Here is a 13,384-nt window from a genome sequence, read left to right as displayed (position 1 = left end):
AGAGTTAAAACAACCATTTTATTTTTTTATATAGCCTTTATCCTCCCCCATGAATCTGGCCAATCCAAGTTGGTGGACATTGCTGCCTCCTGTGGGAGCGAGTTCCATAGTTGTAACTATGCAGTGCATGAAGAAGAACTGGGTTAGGAATCCGCCTTATGCCGTGTCAGGCCATTTGTGCATCTAGCCCAGTACTGTTGACACTGACTGGCAGCAGTTTTCCAGGATTTAAGGCAGGAGTCTTTCCCAGCCCTGCCTGAAGGTGCTGCAGGAGATTGAACTGTGGCCCTTTCCCTGAGTAGAGTTGCTTCTGCCCCTGGATGGTTTGGGTTGCCCTTTTCCAGCCCTACAACCCTCCCCTTCCTGCTAGCCTTCTCGTCTCTTGCAGGGAGATGATGCGCGACCCAACCCTCCGCTCCAAGCTCATCTCTGGCCCCAGCAACTTCAACCACCTGGTCCATGTCGGGCCGGGCGAGAAGCACCACCAGCTGCAGGACCTGCATGTGGTGAGTTGTGTAGCGGCGGACTCAAAACACGCTTCCTTGCTGCAGGGGTTGTCCAAGGAGAAAAGGGCAGCCTCTGGTTTTAAGGGCATAAGGAGGCCCTGCTGGATCAGGCCAATGGCGCATCTAAAACCAGCATCCAGTTCTCATTGTGGCCGACCAGGGGAAACTCGCAAACAGGATTCAAACACAACAGCAACTTTTCCCTCCTGTGGCTTCTATTGAGAAGCATCGCTGCCTCCAACTGTGGCAGCAGAGCAGCGCCTTTGTGGCTAGTAGCTGTCAATAGCCCTCCAGGAATTTGTCCCATCCTCTTTTAAAGACATCCAAGTTGGTGGCCCTCCCTGTCTCCTACGGAAGCGAATTACAGTTTAACTCTACACTTTCTTTACTCTTGTCCCGATTCTTCTGACATTCAGTTTCATGAGATGCCCATGAGTTTTAGCATTATGAGGGAGGGAGAAATATTTCTCCTCTATCTGCTTTCTCCATGCCAGGTGTAATTCTATGAACTTCTATCATTCTTCAGGGCTGAAATCTGGTCCTTCTCTGTTGAAAATGACAGGTCCCAGCATCCTTGGGTCCTCCAACCTGTTTGTGCTTGTTCTCTCTCTCCGCCCCCCCCCCCTCGCTCTCCCTTCTCCCTCAAGTGTGATCCTTTCACGGCCTTTGTTTCCAGGCCCAGGAAGAGAAGAGGCGAGAGGCTCAAGTCCGGATGCGCTGCAGCAGCCTCTCTGAGACCCGGCGCCCCTCGGCTGCAGGCGGCACTGGCAGGACCCCGGGAGCCGCTGGTCCTTCCTTCTCCTCCTCCTGTAAGAGGGGCCATGGCAAAGGGGAGGCGGGGACCTCATGCAGGGCCACGGGGGCTGGGCTCTCCTGTGGCCCATTGGCACCCAAGCAAGTGGGTTTGGGGGGGGATGTAGGTGGCAATTCCTCAGCTGAGCTGCCCACCCTCTTGTCCCTGCAGTAAAGCACAAGTCTGGCAGCTCCATGTCTGATGACTCCTCCACTGCTGCTCCAAGCTTTGGCGTGGGCAGTGCCACGCTGGCAGAGGTAAGGCATCCCTGTGCAAAGGGGAGGAAACTGGGGCCTGGATTCCTGTTCTGCCCTTTTGCATTCCCCTCTCCCATCCCTATTCTGCACCTCTTTTCTCCCAAGAACCATAGAGCCCTGTTTAGGGAAGTTTTTAATATTTAATGCTGTACTGTTTTTAACACTTGATTGGGAGCCACCCAGAGTGGCTGGGGAAACTCAGCCAGATGGGCGGGGTATAAAATAATAATAATAATAATAATAATAATAATAATAATAATAATAATAATAATAATAATAATAGTTGGAAGGGACATAAAGGCTCATTTAGTTCACCCCGCTGCAGTCCAGGAACTGAATGTTCAGACAGCAGTGGGTGAAGGCCCTCCCTACCCACACAGGCCCTTGCTAATAGGATGCCCACCCTATGAACACAGGGCTTTCACACTCCACTGTTTCAGACACACACCCCACCCACGTGCCTTCTCCTCTTCTAGCAGGTCTTGGATAAAACGCAGAGCCTCCCTCTGTGCCCAGGAAGCACCAGTTCCACATGATGGGAGGCATCACTGCCCGGCTGCAGACCTGCCTTGGACGGCTCTGGCTCCCTTGACTCTGGTCACCAAAATGTGCCTCCCTGTCTGGATTCGAAGGGCAAAGCACCACCTGGCAGATGCCCAGAGGCAGCAGAAGACTGCCAGCCCTTGTGAAGCGGCCTGGATCGCAGCACTTCAGCCTTTGAAGGTGGACCGGGGCTGGAATGGGGGTCAGCCAACCTCCATGAGGATGCAGCACGAACTTCTCCCACCCCACATCTCAGGGAACATGGCAGGCCACGCCCAGCTGCCTCAGCACCTCTGCTCCTGCCCCCAACTGCCCCACCAGCTCTCTCTTCTCCACATGCACCTGAACCCCCTCTCCGCTCACACTGCAAAAGCAGCAACGGGACCAGAACCGCCTCCCTCCAGCCTTGATGGAAACATTTTTAAAAGAGTCCCTAGCGTTTACTTTTTACAAAAGCTATGCTACTTTCAATATTCTAAGTAAAGCCTGAGACCATCGTGCCAGCAGCAGCGGGGTGGTGTTGGCAAGACAAACGGGTGCCCTTTGAGGGCCAACCTGCCGGATGTGCACCCTGGCAGGGAGCAGAGGGACCCTCTCAGGGAATGGCAAGATCTCAGCCAGAAAGAAAATGCATTAAAGAGTTAAAAAGACAGTGCCGCTGGCAGGTTTTCTCAGGAGTGGGGAGTCACTGGATAAAGCGGGAGAGGGGATAAAAGGTTTGATGCCACGTTACTCCTCCATCAGTCTGGTTGGCATGAAGCGTGTATGAACAAGCACAGATTGGGGTGCACTGGAGCTGCTGTGGTGTGCTAATCAAATTAAAGCCATGGTTCGGCTTAGCACAACATGCAAACCTCAGCTGGTGGTTTGTTTCACTCCCAACCATAAGCTGGAACCAAGGTACGTTCCTTGCTTGCAGCTCATTGGTAGCAAGGCCAGCTCTGCAGGGACTCTGAAGTCAAACCAGGGCTCTCCTCTGATTAGCAGGGAGGCAACGGCAGAAGAACATGAGGAGCAGCAAAGTGGGTGCTGTCTCTCCCCCGCTCCCCACTTGCTGATGCTTGCCAAGTTGTGGCTTGGCTTAGCCTTTGAAGAGCTTGCTGGATGAGGCCAGTAGTCCATCTGGGCCAGCATCTTGTTCTCACCGTGGCCATCCAGATGCCTGTGGGAAACAGGATTCAAACACAACAGCCTCCTCCCCTCCTGTGGTTTCCAGCAAGTATTGCTGCCTCTGACTGTGGAGACAGGGCAGAACAGGCTAGGAGGCATCAAAAGTCCTCTCCTGTCTAATCCTCTTTTTTAAGCCATCCAAGTTTGCCATCCCTGCCTCCCATGAGAGGCAGTTCCAGAGTTTAACTGTGCGCTGTGTGCAGGACCACTTTCTTCCGTCTGTCCTGAATCTTCCAGCTTCACTGGATGGGCACAATTTTCTAGCATTCTGAGAGGGGCAGGGACATATTTATCTGTGCCATACATAATTTTATAAACTTCTATCGCAAAAGTCCCCAGTGCTGCAAACCTTTCTTCACAGGCGAGTTGCTCCGTCCCCTTGGATCATCCCCCTTACGGGTGCACAAGTCGTGTGTGTGTGTGTGTGTATCCCTTACTATTTCTGCATTCTGGGGAGGAGAAAGGCACACTCTGCCTGTGTCCCCTCCAGCCATTGTTTGGATTCCAACTCCCATGAACCCTGATGGCTGGCTGGGGAAGAGGGGAGTTGCATGCTCCATCTCTGGGGGAGCCCAGGCACCCCACCCCTACCCTTAAGCTGCAAAAGTAGAGATGATAAGAGTCTGCTGGATCAGGCCAGCATCCTGTTTCCCACCAGATACCTGTGGGAAACCCACAAGAAGGATTTAAGCAAAAGAGGCCTCCTGTTTTTCCAGCAACAGGTATTCAGAAGCAGCACAGTGGTACCTCGGGTTACAGACGCTTCAGGTTACAGACTCTGCTAACCCAGAAATAGTACCTCGGGTTAAGAACCTTGCTTCAGGATGAGAACAGAAATTGCGCTCTGGCGGCGCAGCAGCAGCAGCAGGAGGCCCCATTAGCTAAAGTGGTGCTTCAGGTTAAGAACAGTTTCAGGTTAAGAACGTACCTCCGGAATGAATTAAGTTCTTAACCTGAGGTACCACTGTACTGTGACATTCAGTACAGCCATCATGGCTAATAGCAGATGCAGGCAGGCCTCTGCTGTCCCGCAGGGGCAGCCTCACCCTGCCGGCATAGGTGGCATGGCTGGCGCGGAAGGCTTTTTTACATTATCGGTAAAGAGTTAATTTATTTGTCGGTTTCTGCATAAACCAATGAAACAGGCAAGAATCACATTTCACACACATACAAACATACATCCTGTGCTGGAACACCAGCTGCTGTACAGAATAGCTACTCTATGGAGACAGAGGGAGAGAGAGAGAGACTGTCTCCCCCCGCTGGGTAACTTCTCCCCGCCCCCAGGTGGGTGCATTTGGAATTCAAGGCGTCTCCGTCACTGGAGGGGGAAGACTCAGTGAACTGCAAACGCTTCTTGGCAAGCAATGATGGAGGTAGCAAACTCCCCCCCCCAAAAAAAAAAACAACCCACCAGGCTCTGCATCTTTTCCCTCTCCCCCTGCCCAGAAAAAAAAAAACAACCTAGGGGAAGGAAGAGATTTGGAAACATGCCAGAAACAGCCCTTCTTCTGCCCTCCCCCACCGGCAGCCTGCTACCCCCCTAATAAAAAAGTAAAAGGGACGGGGTGTGTCAGTCCAGCTTCCTGGCCCCCAGCTTCATGGGTCCCTTGGCCGCCTTCCGCTCTGCTCGCCGGGCCTCCATCTCTTGCTTCCGCTCCTCTCGCTTTTTCCGTGCTAGTTCAGCCTTGCTGGGCCCTGAAAAAGCACAAAGAGAGCCCTCCCTGAGTCTGGGTCACAGGCTGGCCTCTCCATCAGCTCCAGGGAAGCTACAAGGGAATGGGGGCAGGAAGGGGTGACTTGCCTTGCCCTGACTCCAGCGCCTCCCAGTTGTCTTGGAGGTCCCAGTCGCCCAGCACCTCCACGTTCCTCTAGACAGAGGAGAAAAAGTCAAGGGGAATATAGAGATAAGAGACCCTGGAATGGGCAACTCCTTCCCCACCCGTTAAGATATTTAGACAGTTACCAGCCAGACTAAGGCCCCATCTGCACAATACCTGCAGTCTCTTACCGCTCAGAATTCTAGGAGTTGCAGTTTGTTAAAGGTGATGAAGCTATCCACCTCACAGAACTACAATTCCCAGAGTTCCCTGGGAAGAGGGGCTGATGACTAAACCACTTTGGGAATTGTAGCTCTTTTAAGAGGAATGGGGAGTACTGTAACAACTCAGCGTCTTTGACAATCGACAGCAGTGGCCCTCCAGGGTCTCTGGCAGGAATCTTTCCTCTAGGCCCTACCTGATGATATTGGGGACTGGGCAAGAGGTTTTCTGCGTGCTGCTGCATGTCCTCTAAGCCCTAAGCTCCAGCCCTTCCCCTAAAGAGAGGAAGATCATAGAACTGTAAACTGGAAGGGACCTCAAGGGGCCTCTAGCCCCACACCCTGCAATGTGGGAATTGCAGCTAAAGAATCCTTGACCGCTGGCCGCCCAACCTCTGCTTAAATGCCTCTGGTGTCCAGAGGTGCCTGCCACCTAGTCTGACCGTGAAGGATGCATGTTTTGAACTTTTCTAAATAGATTAAATGTTGCAACCCACTCCGGGACCTTGAGGTGATGGGCAGCTCTCTAGGGTTTGGGGCAACCCAATTTCCTTCTGCACACAAAGCACTATCCCCGTGCCTGAGTGAAGTCCCTTCCCCAAAAGTTGCGACTCGGAGCCTGGACTAGTCAAAGCAAGCTCTTGAGACAGGAGGCTGGCCGGGTCTCCTCGCACCTGCCTGTCCGCTGCTGGCTTCTCCGCAAGAGAGGAAAACGGGTCCGGCTTGTCTGCGCTGCCGAGGCTCTCCCAGTTGTAATCGCTGGCCAGTTTGGTCCCATCTGGCGGGGCCGTGGTAGACCTCTGGCCCAGGCCGGGGGCCAAGTCCCCCTCGCAGGCGCCGCCCCAACCCCCGTCTGCAGTGGGGCGCTGTGTCTTCTTTTGGCTCCAGGAAGGCTCCAGGTCCCAAGCAGAGGCACTCCAGTCAGTCTCTGCCTTCCCGGCGTTGGTGGTGGTCTGGGAATAAGGCGACAAGGACAAACCCCTGCTGTTAAAATGGAATAGGAGTTTTCATTTAAAACGGGGAGGTTTCTAGTCCACATGACTGCTGAGACAGGAATGGTGTTTCCATGGCAAGCTTAGAAGCCAGAAAGCACCCAAACTTAGAGGTTTGGGAGTGGGGTATACCACACCCCAGGGTTGTCTTCTTCCCACACCAAATATCTCCTCCTATGCAATGCCCCAAAGGCCATGCCTGCTGGGCTCCAGCTTCCCTGCCCCCCCCACCTGTGGAAAGAAGGGGAGCCCCAGCTGGCAGAAAGGGGAGCCCCCCTGCAGATGTACCACCCTCTCTCTCTCCAGCCTTCTTGGCTGCCCAGGTTGGTTCCCGTCATGAAATCATAGAATTGTGGAGCAGGAAGGGACCCTAAGGGTCATCTAGTCCAACCCCTGGAAATGCAGGAATCACAGCTGGGCTGGCTTGCCTCTTTGGAGAAGAAAATAAAAGGGAGGCTCCCTCAACTGAGCCCCGGAGCCCGTGCAAGGCTGAAGAGCCCAGCAGCGCTGTTGCCATGGCAAATGAGCTCTGCAGGTAGAGACAGGTAGGAATGCCCATGCCACCACCTGACAGCCCTGTACAGGGACAGGCAAGCAAGCCCATCGTTCTGGTGTGTGTGCCCCCCCCCACCTGCCACCACTTTCTCTCCCTCTTACCTCCAGACTGCCCCAATCCTCATCATCCCATCGGTCTGCTGCACTCTCCTCCTCCTCCGTCACATCCTCCTCCAGGTCCCAATGGCTGGATGACGCAGGGGCTGCCCCTTCTGGGGCAGAGGGTTGGCCCGCTCCTTAAAAAAAGAAGTAGCCAAGCATCTGTATCTGGCTAGCGGAAGAAGGCACCGGGCTAGCAGAATTGCTGTGGCAAATACAGACCCACAGAACGGGCCTCGTTTGTTAGTTTGCATTTCTACCCCACCTTTTTCTCCAAAGGGCTCTAGGTGGCGAACAGGGTTCTCCCCTCTTCCTCATTTAATCTCCACAACAGCTCTGTGAGGTAGGCCAACACTGACTGAGCTAAGGTCACCTAGTGAGCTTCATGATGTCTGGGTGGGGATTTGAACCCTGGTCTGTCCCAGGTCCCAGTCCTCATTTAATTCCCTCAACAACAACCCCATGAGGTAGGCTAAGCTGAGAGGCAGCGACTGGTCCGAGGCCACACCCAGTGAGTGGGGATTTGAACTCCGGTCTCTGCCAAGTCCTAGTCCAAGACTCTAACCACTACACCCCTACAGCCTCTGCTGCCCCGAGACAAGACACCTTCTGTGCCGATACCCCCATTAACTTTCCCTGCCTCCACTGACCTGATTTGGGGGGCTCTGGTGTGCTGGCAGGGGCCCCCTCAGGCGCCTGCTCGGCCACTGGCACCCCCCCAGCGTTGGTCCGGATCAGTTTCGACGTGAGAGACGAGACCCCCGTCACGGCCCAGCCAGCCCAGCTGGCAGCTGCACTCGCCCCTGGGCCAGCCGAGGCAGCCTGGACGTCCTTCTCTGCAAGGAGGACGCAGAATGGTCAATTCAGTGCTGTCTGCTTCGAAGTGAGGGGAGGGGCAAATGCTGCTATTCCTCCTCCTCCCCACACACTTGTCCCCATTCCACCCACCCCGCTATCACGGAGGGCGGCTCACCAAGCTCTGAGAGCTGAGTCGGGTCTTCGGAAACGGTTTCCAGTTTGGTGATGAAGCTCCGCATCGCCTTGAAGGCCTGAGAGAGAAAGAGGGGTCGCCTGTGAACATAAGCACATTGGAGCCTGCCAGATGAGGCCAAGCTATAACATTATAAAAACGGGATTAGATAAATTGTTCTAAAACATCACAGGGCATACTGGCAAATCAAAAACATTCCTTACCTTTACAAAGCAGTTTCCCTATTGCTGGTTCCTGGTTGCTTTGCAGCGCCCTCTGGTGCCCCATTTTAATAATGCATTATTAACATTTCAGTGGTACCTTTGTTCTTGAACAGCTTAGTTGACGAACAAATCGGCTCTCAAATGCCACAAACCCGGAAGTAAGTGTTCTGGTTTGCGAACGTTTTTCAGAAGCCGAATGTCCGACGCGGCTTCCGCTTGAGTGCAGGAAGCTCCTGCAGCCCACTGGAAGCCACATCTTGGTTTTCGAACCATTTTGGGAGTCGAACGGACTTCTGGAACGAATTAAGTTCGAGAACCAAGGTTCCACTGTACAAGAACAACAGAATGTGTCCATCACGTTACGAAAATCATTCCTTCACCCTTCCTTCATGTTACGAATCATGAGTGTAGATCCGTCCCTTTTCTGACAGTGGGCAAGACCAGGTCCCATGGAAAACGTGCCAAGAGGACCTGAGCCCCATAAGGAAAGCTTGCAGGATCAGGCCAATGGGCCACTTACTCCAAGCAGCCTGTTCTCGCAGTAGAGAAGAGCTGTCATAGCTGGTAGCTATGGGCAGACTTCTCCTCCATGAAGCCCGTTCTTAAGTTCATAATATAAGCAACTGAGCAATTCTACTGTCAGATTAAAATAGCATTTTAACCATAATGCACAAAATATTATTATGAAGCACACTATAAAGTATATGCCAATCTGTTTTGATACAAAATAAGTAAAACATATCCCTGAATTGCACACGGGAGTCTTGAACCAGGCAAGCAAAAATAATACAGAATTTCCATCTAGCCCAACCTCCTGCAATGCAAAGTCGCTGGTGGACAAATTCTGGAGGTGCTGGGAGGAGGGGGGAGAGTTGTGCATGGAAAGTCATAGTTTGGTGGCAAATTGTGGTGGTGGGCAGAGACATCTGGGAAAGCAAAATAAGTGGGGTGGTTTTTTAGGGCTACAGAAAAGACTGTGGACCTCAAAACGGAGGCACAAGGATACCCAGTGCCTCCCCAAAAAGGGGGTTCCACTCAGCACCCCTCCTCCCTGGTCCCGCAGCTCACCTGGTCCCGGACGGTCTTCTCTGGGTCCACCGTCAGCGTACAGAGGACGGGCAAGATTTTGAAGGCACAGTCTTTCATAGAGTAGAAGTTGTGGGTGGCTGCAAAGCCCAGGACCCCAGCAGCGCGAGAGGGGGCAAAGGGGTCCTTGGTGGCCCGGCTGAAGGCTGAGATCAGGACGCTCTGCCTCGTCTGCAATTAAAAGGGTCATAGAATCACAGAACTGTAGTCGGAAGGGACCACAGGGGTCATCTAGTCCAACCCTCTGCAATGCAGGAATCACAACACAGCACAACCCGTCCATCTTCTTCCATCTCCCCTGGAAGACACCAGGGTTCAAATCCCCACTTGGCCATGAAGCTCACTGGGTGACCTTTGGGGCCAGTCACTGCCTCCCAGCCTAACCTACCTCACAGGGTGATTGTTTGGGGGGATTAAATGAGAACTGGGACCTGGGAGACCATGGTTCAAATCCCAACTCGGCCATGAGGCTTACTGAGTGACGTTGGGCCAGTCCCAGCCTAACCTACCTTGAAGGGTTGCCGTTTGGGGGATTACCGTATTTTTCGCTCTATAAGACGCACCAGACCATAAGACGCAAGAAAAAAAATATTCTGAATCCCAGAAGCCAGAACAGCAAGAGGGATCGCTGCTTTCACTGCGCAGCGATCCCTCTTGCTGTTCTGGCTTCTAGATTAGCCGCGCAAAGCCTCTTCAGGGCAGGAGGAACATTCCTCCCGCTGTCCTGAGGCGGTTTTGTGTGGCTATCCCAGAAGCCAGAAGAGCAAGAGCGATCACTGTGCAGCGAAAGCAGCGATCCCTCTTGCTGTTCTGGCTTCTGGGATAGCTGCGCAGCCAGCATTCGCTCCATAAGATGCACACAGATTTCCCCTTACTTTTTGGGAGGGAAAAATGTGTATTATAGAGCAAAAAATACGATAAATGGTGGGGAACCAAGTGCGCCACCTTGGGAGGAAAGGTGGGCTATAAATGCAATAAACGAATACAGTGGTACCTCAGGTTACATACGCTTCAGGTTACATACACTTCAGGTTACACACTCCGCTAATCCAGAAATAGTGCTTCAGGTTACACACTCCGCTAACCCAGAAATAGTGCTTCAGGTTAAGAACTTTGCTTCAGGATAAGAACAGAAATTGGGCTCTGGCGGCGTGGCGGCAGCAGGAGGCCCCATTAGCTAAAGTGGTGCTTCAGGTTAAGAACAGTTTCAGGTTAAGAACAGACCTCTGGAACAAATTAAGTACTTAACCTGAGGTATCACTGTAATGAAATAGGCATCTCTCCCCACGCCTGCTGCTCCAGAAAGCCCTCCCACACCCACGAGGCATCTCCACTCACACTTGCGCTGAGGTAGGGCCCGATCTTGCCGAGGCACACGGTGGTGTTGCAACGGATGGGGCCCTGTTCGTCCCGGGCCTGCAGGCGGGCAAAGTGTTTCATGAGCTCCACGTTGAGGTTGTTCTCGTTCAGCTTGGGAGCCAGCAGCAGCATAGACTGCCAGCGGGGAGAGAGGAAAGGGAGAGGTCAAGGGTCAGCCGTGTCCTGGCTCGTAGCCATCGATGGCCCTCTCTTCCAAGAGAGGTATGTCTGATCCTTTTTTAAAGCCCTCTAAGTCGGGGGCCATCATTGCCTCCTGCGGAAGCGGGTTATACTAAAGATCCTCTCGCATCCTGGCTCTCAGCATCCCACAGCCCCTCACCTTCACTGTCTGCTCACGGATGGCCGGGTTGGTGTCCAGGAAGCCGTGGACCACATGGGGGAAGATCTGGGTGTTGACCGTGGGCTCGTTCAGGTACTGGATGAAATGCTCCATCTGGCAGATTGAGGGGCACATGCGGGGGGGGGGGGGAAGCACAGTCAGCAAAGGACTTGCTGGGTGAAAGAGGCCTGCTTCTCAGAACCCAGACCAACACCCACAACGCCCTTCCTCACATGCTTTCAAACCCAGGTCGTCCCTGCTGAAGATTCAGATCCAGGACTCGGAACTCATAAGGAAGGGGGAAAGGGATCCTAACATGGGGCATTTTGTTTTGCTTTATTTTTTATTAAAGATTTTCTTGGTTTACAAAAGTATGTGCAATGTCTCTCTCTTTTTTTATTCAAGTAACATTTTTTACAGATCAGTTTCATTTGCTGAGACATTAGGAAGAAAAGGGGGAAAGAGGTAGAGGGGGGAAGGTGAGTGGGGGTGGGGTCGGGTGGCGATGTTTCTATTTTACTTAATATATGTGGGGTTTTGTGTCAGCGTCGCTTGTGCAGGTTCTCTGCGATTCACTTGTGTTCCTTTGGTGGTGAGAGAGGTTGGGGTTGGCCGAGGGTGTGGTTATTCATTTGTGGTTGGCTGTGGTGATTTTCATGTGTGACTGGGGTGGGTGGGTGTTTTGGATCAGGTTAGCCATATTGATTTGTATGCTGTTGGTGGATTTTTGTCATTGTCTTGCTGGGCTGTGTATGTGATAAAGGGGAGCCATACTGGGGTGAAGGCATCTTCTTCTATTTGTCCCCGTGTCAGTTTCAGTTTACAGTGGTGCCTCGCAAGACGAAATTAATCCATTCCGTGAGGCTCTTCGTATAGCAGTTTTTTTGTCTTGCGAAGCAAGCCCATTGACAGCTTAGCGGATTAGCGCTTTTAGCAGGTTTTAGCGGATCAGCTGATAAGCGGCTTAGCGGCTTAGGAAAAGGGGGAAAAAAGGGGAAAAAACACGCAGGAACTCGCAAGACATTTCGTCTTGCGAAGCAAGCCCATAGGGAAATTCGTTTTGCGAAGCGCCTCCAAAACGGAAAACCCTTTCGTCTAGCGGGTTTTCCGTCTTGCGAGGCGTTCGTCCTGCGGGGCACCACTGTATTGGTTAATTTTTTCTAGCAGGGCTGTTTCCCATACTATTTGGCACCATTGGTCCATGCTTCCTCCTGACAGGTCTCTCCAGTGTCTGGTTATGATGTTTCTGGCTAACATGGGGCATTTTATCATACTGAGAGCTGGGAAGCAGAGCGCCCTCCATCGGCTCTGCTGTGACAGGCCAGCCCCATTAGGCCTCTTCTCCCCTCCCCTGTCAGCCTCAGTGGGAGAGGTGGGGAGAAGGCTCACTTCTTCCCCACCCCACCCCCCAAACATGGCAGCCTGTTGTGCACCCCCCCACCTCCTTGCACCTGTTGCAACAGCCGTATCCTCATTGCCCGGTCTGGAGAGGAGAACATCTTCACAATGACGGGAATGATTTTTTGCTGGTATTCCTGGGCATTCAAGAATTTCCCCACCTGCAGTGACAAAGCAAAAAAACAAAAACCCATATCCTATTAGGTAACACGGACACCTAAAACAAACATGTATTGTTCCGTGCCTTAGTTCTAACTGGTAGATCAGTTGGGGTTGGCCTAGATGCCCTTTGGTGGCCCCTTCCAACCCCACAATTCTAGGATTCTATGAACTGTCAGCTAAGGCTGCAATTCCATACACGTTCCGGAATAAGCCCCACCAAACTCAATGGGACTTACTTGTGGGTTTGTGTTACAGCAATTAGCACCCCCCGTGCTTAAAAGGCAGACCTGATGTGGCTGTTAATTATGAAAATGCAATTTATAGCCCTGTTATTATTATGAGTGTTATAATTCATATTTGTTATAATTACCTGCTACAACATTAAACTGGGAGTGATGGGAGTTGTAGTCTGAAACTCGGGTGAGCAGAAGCCTAGCAGGTGCTCTGCTACGGAGCCACACTCCCTTCTCCCTTCCTTGCCTCCTCAGATGCTACAGCTATTCCCTGTTTCACTGAGGGAGTCTGTGTTAAGACAGAGCACCCTGGTGGGGCAAAGGGGATGCTTCCTCTGGGCTCACACAGAGTGCGCCTGTCCCCGGTCCAGGGGGCCACTCACCTTGAAGAGTGGGATGAGGATGACAGCCCCAGCACTGCCAAACTCAAACGCCGTCAGCAGTTGTGGGAGGACCTTGTGGCGGCAGAAATCCTCAGGGAAGGAGTCCAGGTTCGCGCTGAGCTCCTGGAAGAACTTCTGCCGTTCCGCGGGCTCCTTAATCTGGGGAGAGGATAAAAGAAGTCACCGGCTCACAGCCATGACCTGGCTGAGGCCTCGTCATCCCCTTGGGCATCCAGGAACTGGAGAGCCAGTGTGGTGTAGTAGACTCCTAAT

At 52.7% G+C, this 13,384-nt stretch overlaps 2 protein-coding genes across 5 annotated transcripts in view; one reads left to right on the top strand and one right to left on the bottom strand.

The window, feature by feature from the left end:
- Positions 1 to 2,751, top strand: part of CDC42BPG (CDC42 binding protein kinase gamma) — a 53,779-nt gene extending 51,028 nt beyond the window's left edge. For 2 of the 4 annotated variants that reach the window (XM_083716419.1, XM_083716417.1), the window contains exons 34-37: positions 389 to 506; positions 1,183 to 1,315; positions 1,471 to 1,556; positions 2,036 to 2,751. In XM_083716419.1, the coding sequence (XP_083572545.1) occupies positions 389 to 506; positions 1,183 to 1,315; positions 1,471 to 1,556; positions 2,036 to 2,092 (394 nt within the window). In that variant the 3' untranslated portion in view covers positions 2,093 to 2,751. Of the gene's footprint in view, positions 1 to 388; positions 507 to 1,182; positions 1,316 to 1,470; positions 1,557 to 2,032 lie in introns of all 4 variants that reach the window. The other 2 variants (XM_083716418.1, XM_083716416.1) reach the window with 1 other exon arrangement.
- Positions 2,752 to 4,351: 1,600 nt separating this feature from the next.
- The window catches only part of SCYL1 (SCY1 like pseudokinase 1), a 17,856-nt gene continuing 8,823 nt past the window's right edge, over positions 4,352 to 13,384 (bottom strand). The window contains exons 7-17 of the mRNA XM_083716440.1: positions 13,112 to 13,270; positions 12,387 to 12,494; positions 10,936 to 11,049; positions 10,575 to 10,730; positions 9,219 to 9,407; positions 7,930 to 8,005; positions 7,607 to 7,792; positions 6,960 to 7,093; positions 5,985 to 6,263; positions 5,074 to 5,140; positions 4,352 to 4,967 (exon numbers count right to left, since the gene is read on the bottom strand). Of these exons, the coding sequence (XP_083572566.1) occupies positions 4,843 to 4,967; positions 5,074 to 5,140; positions 5,985 to 6,263; positions 6,960 to 7,093; positions 7,607 to 7,792; positions 7,930 to 8,005; positions 9,219 to 9,407; positions 10,575 to 10,730; positions 10,936 to 11,049; positions 12,387 to 12,494; positions 13,112 to 13,270 (1,593 nt within the window). The 3' untranslated portion in view covers positions 4,352 to 4,842. The remainder of the gene's footprint in view (positions 4,968 to 5,073; positions 5,141 to 5,984; positions 6,264 to 6,959; positions 7,094 to 7,606; positions 7,793 to 7,929; positions 8,006 to 9,218; positions 9,408 to 10,574; positions 10,731 to 10,935; positions 11,050 to 12,386; positions 12,495 to 13,111; positions 13,271 to 13,384) is intronic.

This window comes from Podarcis gaigeae (assembly GCF_964106915.1).
Source record: "Podarcis gaigeae genome assembly, chromosome: 16".
NCBI lineage: Eukaryota > Metazoa > Chordata > Lepidosauria > Squamata > Lacertidae > Podarcis > Podarcis gaigeae.
The sequence above is the reverse complement of the archived record's forward strand: the minus strand, read 5'-3'. Positions and strand labels throughout refer to the sequence as shown.